Raw genomic sequence first — 10105 nt, forward strand, 5'->3', positions numbered from 1 at the left:
TTACAAAGGTGAGCATCCTCTCAGCTTAAGGAACTTATATAAGCCATGTCTCAGGTCCTTGTTCTTGAGTGCATAGACCATGGGGTTAAGGGCAGGAGGAATGACATTTTCAAGTACACTGAGTAGAACTGGGATGAGGGGAACTGTCTTTGTTGCACCATGGGTGACAGAAAGGACAATGAGAATTGTATAGAAAAAAAGGATTAGGATAAGGTGGGAAGTGTGAGTGCTTAAGGCCTTGGATGCAGCTTCTGCTGAGTTCAGTTTCAGCACAGAGTGAAGAATTAGAACACAGGATATAATAATCAAACCCAAGTCACTTCCCATGAATGTCCAGGCCAGAAGTAACTGATAGACACTGTTGATTCTCTTGTCATCACAGGATAGGCTAGCGACTCCAAGAGTAGAACACAGACAATGCTTGATTTGGTTTTTTGAGCAGTAGTGTCTCTGAGCAGCCAACACAGGCACAGGGATAGAAGACAGACTGTTTCTGAGTGTCATGAACACAGTGGCTTTGACCACAAAAGATTCGTTGATTATTGATGGATAGCGTAGTGGTCGACAAATGGCTACATACCTATCTATAGCCATGCAGACAAAGATGCCTGATTCCGTAAGCATAAATGTATGTATGACATACATTTGCAGAAAGCACTCAGGGAGACTGATAGACTTAGCATTGAACCACAAGATCGCCAAAATCTTGGGCATGATGTTGGTAGCCATGCCCATATCTACCATGGCCAGGATGCCTAGGAAACGGTACATGGGCTGGTGCAGTGTTGCCTCCTTACTGATGATGATCAGGATAAGGATGTTGGAGCTGAGAGCTAAGAGGTAGAGCAGAGCCAGGGGCAGGGATAGCCAGTGTTGCCAGCTGTGAATGCCTGGGAATCCCAACAGAATGAACTCAGAGACCTGGAACTTTGAGCTGTTGGAATCTCTGAGATCCTGGAACATCTTCACTAAGAGGAAAAATATGCAAGGTTACAATTCTTAATAATTTCCCTGACAGTGTTTAAAAAGGAGTTACTCAGGTTCATGATATTCTTGGTGGTAGTGGTGGTACAGAGTCATTGTCTTTTCTATTCTCATCCCAGCACTAATATGTATTGGATATTTCTAGTTAAACAGGAACTTTTGTAACACTAGTTAATCAAAACACAAACTTCATACCATAAGGCAGTTCATATTGGTTTGTCCTTCTCAAGACTGAGGGGAAAAAATTAGTGAAAATTGGAACTTCGGTCACTATCTTCAGCCTGGAGACTATGGAATTTGGACAAAATTAAAGCCCTCTAATTTCACAGCCTGGCATCTTAAAGTTGGTTTTACTAAAGTGTTGGATTATTAGAGACTTAATATTAATATATAGTATGAGTATAAAGATTTTTGAGTACAGAGATATTTAGGTAACATTACATTATATGATATTGATAATAACTTTTTTCTAGGTCATGAGATTTTGTGAAATAATCATGAGTATTATTCACTTTAATTAAAATATATGAAGTAATTTATCATATACTTGTTTTAGTGAGTAAACTGATATCAAAATTGCTAATGACCTATATGAAATCATGTAACAAAAGGAGAGAAAAATAATTGAGGTATCTCAGCATAATGTAAAAGCAACTGTTTCTGGTTTTCAGTAATTTTCCTCTACTTGACATAGTTTCGGTTTTTGGAGCACTCCAGATAGTCATACTATAAACAGTAAAACAGATAATTAAAACTTAGCTTCAGAAAAATTGTTTGAAATGAATTACTCGATTAAATTACTTTGTATCTATCAAATATTTTTAGTTTAATCATTTGTTCATTTTAATCTAAAAACTGAGATTTGCATAATCTGTTTCTCCTAAATATTTGCTACTTATTTGTTTCCTTTCAATAGTTTAAATATTTAGCATGTATTATTAGGATATATAATTTTGAAAAACTCTGTGGTTGGTAATTGTAGTATCTACAGAAAAACAATAAGGATACACACACCTGATGAATATACTCATCTCAAAAGAAGTGATGATATTCAATTATACTTATAACAAAATAAAAAATGGTAGACTACAGAAGATACATATTTATGCAAATATACTTATTCTGCTTCATATATGTTATTTTAATAACCTCTAAATTTCAATATTTTATTTTATAGTTTTCATTGTTTTTATTATTAACATTGGAACTATTTATCAAATATCATACATTCTTTGACTATTAATTCACACTTAATAAAGAGTCTTTGGAAAACTGATTTGAAACTGCAGATGATGAGTGGATATCATTACATGGTAGGATCTACTTTGTGTGCTCCTGTACGGTCCTCTTTGCTTCACTGTTGACCTTCCTGGTTCATAGGTCCCCCTCATCCACCCAGGGACTTCCACATTTTTGAGAAAAGAGAGGTACAGATATAAGTGGAAATGAAACTAAGTAAAAGTTTGGAAGAGATCCAGAGAATTCTCAAAGAGGAATAGACAAATGATGTTACATCTAATGCATGGTTAGAATTCTGCTAGATCAGTGTCTTTCTTTCTTCTGTAGTTGTTTGCTTTTCTACTCACTTTCACCAATATTTTTAGCTTTGTAATTTTGCAATATTATATTCTATTTTGTGCCCAACCACAACCAAATCCAACTTCAAACATCACATTCCTTAAGAATACTCAGCTGTGAACTTTCATGGTGGCTCAGTGGTAGGGAAACCACCTGCCAATGCAGGGGACACAGATTCAATCCCTGATCCGGGAAGATCCCACATGCTGTGGAGCAGCTAAGCCTCTGTGCCACACTGCTGAGCCTGTGCTCTAGAGCCCGTGCTCTAAGAAAACAAGAGGCAATGAGAAACCGGAGCACTGCATCTAGATAGCAGCCCTGCTCATCGCAACTAGAGAAAAACCCCTGCAGCAATGAAGATCCAGTAGACCCCAAAATAAATAAAAATTAGAAAAAAGAATACTCAGCTCTCTGTCAGAGGAGACAGGGAGCCATCCTTTGAATTTTCTTAATATAACTGCAAAAGATGTAGGCATTGTAGGTATGGTGTATATCTGGCAGTAGATTGAAATACATTTCTCATTTCACATCATAATATTATAACAGTATCAATAACATGAATTCACCAGATTTTAGCCAAAATCTGAGTGCTTAGACATATGTATTTATGTTAATATTTGCATTGTCTGTGAAGACAATGTGCACATATTTGATATCAATAAATATTTTTGAGTGAATGAAGACGTTAATGAATAAATGATTCAGATTTTTTAAGACTTTAAGAACTATTACACTGTATTTTAAACATTATTTTTGGAAGGTATAAGAGGAAACATGAGAAGAAAGAACTATACTATTTCATAATTCAACAGAAAACTTAAATTCCTAAAATAAAAAAATATTCCCCACTGCAAAAGTGAAAGTGAAGTCACTCAGTCATGCCCAACTCTTTGCGACCCCATGGACAGTAGTCTGCACCAAGCTCCTCTGTCCATGGGATTTTCAAGGCAAGAATACTGGAGTGGGTTGCCATTTCCTTCTCTAGGGAATCTTCCCAACCCAGGGATTGAACCCAGGTCTCTTGCAGTGTAGACAGACTCTTTACCTTCTGAACCACCAGGGAAGTCCCCACTGCAAAGTAGATTAAAAAAAAAAAATCAAAGGAGCATGGAACAAAATAAGTCAACAGTCAAAACAAGTATGTTAGATTTGGAAATTAAGTTCAGTCAGTTAGACAATGCTACATGTTGACCATATTTTACATTGATTATATGCAAGTGTTTATGTAATAAAATATTTATATATAAATATATATATATATGTATATGTATGAACCTCCATGATTAGCCCCGGTGACTCAGTGATAAAGGGCCTGCCTGCTAATGCAGGAGATGTGGATTCCATTCCTGAGTTGGGAAAAAACCTGGAGAAGGAAATGACAACCACTTCAGTATTCTGGGAGATCCTATGGGCAGAGGAGCCTGGAAGGCTAGGTCCATGAGGTCACCAAGAAGTTGGACATGACTTATGCAATAAAATATATAAATATGAATCACCAAAAGAGACTGCAAAGAAAACAGTAAATGAAAATGCACAAAATATTTGGAAGGAAAAGTTATACTAATACACCAAATGCATACTCCCAAATAAGGAAGATATAAAAGCCAAATTAGAAACTCAAACAAGTATATGGATTAAGATCACCTTCATAAAAGGAAATGGCAACCCATTGCAGTATCCTTGTCTGGAAAATTCCATGGACAGAGGAGCTTGGCAGGCTACAGTCCATGGAATCACAAAAGAGTCAGACATGACTGAGTGACTAACACTTTAACTTTCATAAAATAATAGATGACACATTTTACACACAGTAATTAAATCTTAGTGCACAAAATTGTTTCATTCCCATGTTCCTTGTGATTGGCCACAGGCAAAATAATAGAATATACTGAAATTATCATGTTTACTCGATCAATGTAAAAGTTGGGAATTTAAAGCAATCACAAATTATTAACTGATCGTCAATATCCTGTTTAACAGCACTCTTCTGGACTTAAGCTAACAGTTGCAAGGCTAACAAGTCTTGGAATTTTCATTTTTGACAAAGATTAACATGAGTTTACCGTATAAGAATGTGTTTCCATACACACCGAAATTGTCATCAGGTTTCTTTCTCATAAGGCTTGTAAATCTGTTCCTAATTTTGTATACCATTATACTTTCCACATTTCTTTTAAATTTTTCAATAAGAAACAAAACTAATAACTCATATGTGTATAATTACATATATTTAACTGATTACTTTAGAACAAGATAAACTTTGAAATGTAGTCTTATAAATAATTCACTTGTGTATACAGATTTTCAAAATTGCTGAAAAAATAGGATCTTTATGCATTTCTTCCTCTCAAAACATTTAAACGATTACTGTTAACTCTATGTGTAAGTGTAACAAAAGCAGGTTGAGAAATTAGCATAGAAACTGATAAATTGAGAATAACAACTATATCTCTGAGGTTGCTTATGATCTATTCTTAAGGATATAGGTTCTAAATATGAAATAAGTATCCTATTTATATCCTTCATGGCTTTTTGTTAGGTCTAAGGTTGATTACTAAAACTGGTTTTATTTTACATTAAAGTTTAGGTACCATTTGCAATATATTTGTAAAACTCCCTAGTTAATGATCCAAGCTCACATCAAATATTGTACATCAAATATTGTAATATCAACCATACTTATATTAGATGTTTTCCAAACAAAATTTGAATTATTTCCATACATTATAGCTTAATTTTCTGCAAGTAAAATGGGCTTATATTATTCTATGGGAGACTAGTGTATCAAAGTTGTTACATTAACACAAGAATATGACTACTTATTTATACGTACAATTATCATAGTCCCCGTGCATGCTAAGTCACTTCAGTGGTGTCCAACTCCTTGCAGCCCCATTATAGCCTGCCAGTCTCCTTTGTCTATCGGATTCTCCAAGAATGCTGAAGTGGGTTGCCAGGCCCTCCTCCAGGGGATCCTCCCCACCCAGGGATCCCCACCCACTTCAGGGTCTCCTGTGGCTCCTGAATTGAAGGTGGATTCTTTACCACTGAGCCACCCAGGAAGCTCAATTATCATAGCACATGTTGAGAATTCCCATTTCTAAACTCCATAGAAAATGTTTGTTTCTTCACTGCTGCTGCTGCTGCTGCTGCTGCTTCTGCTGCTGCTAAGTCGCTTCAGTCGTGTTCGACTCTGTGCGACCCCATAGACGGCAGCCCAGCAGACTCCCCCGTCCCTGGGATTCTTCAGGCAAGAACACTGGAATGGGTTGCCATTTCCTTCTCCAATGAATGAAAGTGAAAAGTGAAAGTGAAGTCGCTCTGTTGTGTTCGACTCTTTGTGACCCCATGGGCTGTAGCCTACTAGGCTCCTCAGTCCATGGAATTTTTCAGGCAAGAGTACTGGAGTGGGGTGCCATTTCTTTCTCCAGGGGATATTCCCAACCCAAGGATCGAACCCTGGTCTCCTGCATTGCAGGCAGACGCTTTACTGTCTGAGCCACCAGGAAAGTGGATTGCCAGTTCCTTCTCCCCGGGATCTTCCTGACCCAGGGATCAAACTCATGTCTCTTGTTGTACTGTAGTCAGATTCTTTACCTACTGAGCTTTGGGGGAAGCCCCAGTCTGGACAAAATGCAGTCACAAATAAATGTCTCTAGAAATAAAGAAAATAAATCAGATACTTACTCTGAGAGCAGAGGGGGGATAGGTGAAGAGCAGATATGTTGTGACCATGATCAAGAACTATTCTCTTGCTATTTCCCTATCTCTTCTAGTCATGTGGATGATTAATATCTAACATCCACCACAATCGAATCAAAGGATACTATTTGCTTAGAATAAGTATTCATAATAATCATGGAAAGTTACACTGTATTGCAACCTGAGAATTGGAGAAATAAATATTTTGCCATGAAAATCCAGCATTTCATAATATTCTTCTCTTCAAATGAGTAGATGGAATCACACCTGAAGTTATGTAGATATGATAATCAATTCGTATACATTCAAAAGCTCTTTCCACATTTTTCACTGCCTCTGTGTGTGTGTGCTCTGTGTGTGTGTGTGTGTGTGTGTGTGCTCTGTGTGTGTGTGTGTGTGCTCAGTCATGTCTGACTCGTGGCAACCTGATGGACTGTAGCCCTCCAGGCTCCTCTGTCCATGGAATTTTCCAAGCAAGAAATACTGGAGTGGGTTGCCATTTCCTTCTCCAGGGGATCTTCCGTACCCAGGAGTCCAAGCTGCAACTCTTGAGTCTCCTGCATTAGCAGGCAGATTCTTTACCACTTGTACCACCTGGGAAGACACTTTCACTACCTGCACAGTTTAAAAAAAAAATCTGTCTCCACTCTCACTTTTCCATGTCCTTTATTACCTTAGCTTCTGGATAGCAAAACGATGAGCTGAATGCAATCTGGTCCAAGTGTTCAGGATTCTGCACCCCCCACCAAAAGAAATCATGGATCTACCATATATGTACATTCACAGTCCTCAAATTCTAAATCCCGTGATATTTGTACTGTTGAACTGAATATATTTAGAATGTGATATATATCCCAAGAGGGTATTGCAAAGCACTTGAAATACAGGTGCTGGTATGGGAATTCTATTGGAGAAGGAAGAGTGGGAGTTTCCACCCACAGTCTATGAGATAACGCATGAAGAACAAATTTATCTGAACATGTCTAATCCGTGTGCTTGAATGTGAGGAATGTATACAGGAGAATGAGAATGAATGTAACCTAATTTTAATAAATATTAGAGATTTACTATTTATTAAAGAGTTCTGCTTGTTTCCTTGTGTGAATGTTCAGAAGGTTTTAATCACACACACACTCCTATGTCCTTTTATCCTTTCAGTTTTCTTTCAAGTGAGGAAGATGATGAATATTGAAGAACTTCAATCAATAGTTCAGACTAATTATACTAGTAATATTTTGATGCCCACGTTTTGGGATAATAATGATGATGGTGATACTATAAAAATAATAATGATACACAACTGATTCTAGTTGTTTTCATTAATTAGATATTAAAATTGATTCTTATATTTCTTATTAATTGGAAAAAATGATTTTAGAAGTAGATAAATCAAACCCTTTAATTTCTATAATCTAGAGGTAACTGTTGATAGATTGTCTAATATACATTTTATATATACATATTTAATTAAAAATTTGAATAATACCATACTGAAACATAAATTCTACAATTTTAAATTGCTGCTATGTGATAAATAATTTAAATGATTTTAACTATATATATATAGATATATATATAGAGAGAGATATATTTAGAGAGAAAGACAGAGATGGAGTAATGCTTTTATACTAAAATATAAAAATGTTAAATCATTTTTGATTGAAGTGAAATTCACATGCTATAAAATAACTACTTAAATCACTTAAAAATATGCAATTGATTGCCTTTTAGTACATTCAAAATGTTGATCAAACATCAGTACTATATAATTTCAGAACATTTCCATTGTTACAAAGGAACAATGTATATCTGTAGCCATTTATCAGTCACTTCTTGGCCTGTCCATCTAGTTCTTGCCAAAACAAATTTGCCTTTTGGTTTAATGATTACCTATTTTGGAGATTTCATGTAATTTAAGTCAGACAACATGTAGCCATTTTTGCCTTACTTTTTAAATTTAGCATAGTGTTTTCAAATTTCATATATGTAATAGCATGTACCAGCATTTCATCATTTTATGAATGCATAAAAATGCCTGATACAGATATGCTTAGTTCTGTTTATTCATTCTACTGATATTCATTGATACTTAGCTTCTTTCTACTTTTTAAATTTAATACCGATAGGATAAATGTTTGTGTATAAGTTGTTTTTACATTTGTGTCCAGTTGTCTGGTTATAACCTTAAGGGTTGATTTTCTGAATCATATAGTAACTGTGTTCAAAACAAGTAACTGCTAAACTGTTTTCCACAGCTCCTGTGTGATTTTTTACATACCCTGCAGCAATGTACAATAACTCTAATGTTTCCACGCTCCTATGGACGGAGGAGCCTGGTAGGCTGAGGTCCATGGGGTTGCAGGGAATCGGACACGACTGAGCGACTTCTTTCACTTTTTACTTTCATGCATTGGAGAAGGAAATGATAACCCACTCCACTGTTCTTGTCTGGAGAATCCCAGGGACGGGGGAGCCTGGTGGGTTGCTGTCTATGGGGTCGCACAGAGTCGGACACAACTGAAGCGACTTAGCAGCAGCATCAGCAACCAGTATCTGCACTATTTATGAAAAGAGCTTTTTAGGTTATACATTATTATCTTTGTGGTTTTGATGTGAATTTAGTTATATTGAAATCTTTTCATGTATTTGTTGGCCATCCCACATCTTCTTTAGAGAAATCTCTGTTTGAGGTCTTTTTCTATTTATAAAGATATAAAACACATTATTAAACACACAAAGGCCTGGAATAACATTTTAAGTAACACGTACCTATATATTAAAAAAAAAACACGTTTTTTGTCAAATACATGAACATTTGTGAAATACTCATGAATATCATTTAATTTTTGTTAAAATATATGAGGTAGGTTAGTATATAATTTTTTTGTGAGAAAGCTGACTTCTGCAGATACTGATAAGCTAGTTAATGCCAAGTGACTTAACAGCAGCAGCAGCAGCAACTATGAAAGATACAAATATGGTTGGGAAATTTGTATTTTTGAATCCAGTTGATTCTGGTTTTAAGCAACTTTCCCTTATTTGGACAGAGTTTTTCTTTTTGGAGGAGCCCAGACAGTCACACTGTACTCAATAAAGCAGACATCAAAATATAAAACAAGGAAGCCGAGATAAATGTTTTGACAGATGACTTGCTAAAATCACTGACACCATATCGAAGGCATACTTGATTTCATCTTTTATTAATACTTTAACTTAAAAACTGAACAAAGAATATTTTTTATCTGTTTTCTAGCTGTTTGTTATCTTTTCTTTGAATTTTTAAAATATTAAATACAAAATAAACTCAAAATGGATTAAAGATCTAAACATAAGACCAGAAACTATAAAACTCCTAGAGGAGAACATAGGCAAAACACTCTCTGACATACATCACAGCAGGATCCTCTATGACCCACTTCCCAGAATATCGGAAATAAAAGCAAAAATAAACAAATGGGACCTAATTAACCTTAAAAGCTTCTGCACATCAAAGGAAACTATCAGCAAAGTGAAAAGACAGCCTTCAGAATGGGAGAAAATAATAGCAAATGAAGCAACTGACAAACAACTAATCTCAAAAATGTACAAGCAACTCCTACAGCTCAACTCCAGAAAAATAAATGACCCAAACAAAAAATGGGCCAAAGAACTAAATAGACATTTCTCCAAAGAAGACATACAGATGGCTAACAAACACATGAAAAGATGCTCAACATCACTCATTATCAGAGAAATGCAAATCAAGACCACTATGAGGTACCATTTCACACCAGTCAGAATGGCTGCAATCCAAAAGTCTACAAATAATAAATGTTGGAGAGGGTGTGGAGAAAAGGGAACC

General features: G+C 35.8%; 1 protein-coding gene across 1 annotated transcript; it reads right to left on the reverse strand.

Moving 5' to 3' along the window:
- LOC133260961 (putative olfactory receptor 56B2) lies at positions 1–966 on the reverse strand. The gene has a single exon (XM_061439585.1). It carries the CDS (start codon positions 961–963, stop codon positions 1–3), a length of 963 nt encoding a protein of 320 aa, XP_061295569.1. The 5' UTR covers positions 964–966.
- Positions 967–10105: the final 9139 nt, after the last annotated feature.

This window comes from Bos javanicus, chromosome 15 (assembly GCF_032452875.1).
Source record: "Bos javanicus breed banteng chromosome 15, ARS-OSU_banteng_1.0, whole genome shotgun sequence".
NCBI classification, from domain to species: domain Eukaryota; kingdom Metazoa; phylum Chordata; class Mammalia; order Artiodactyla; family Bovidae; genus Bos; species Bos javanicus.

What these genes read in the sequence shown, in the direction of transcription:
- LOC133260961 (XM_061439585.1), bottom strand. Translation starts at nt 963, where the DNA reads ATGTTCCAGGATCTCAGAGATTCCAACAGCTCAAAGTTCCAGGTCTCT.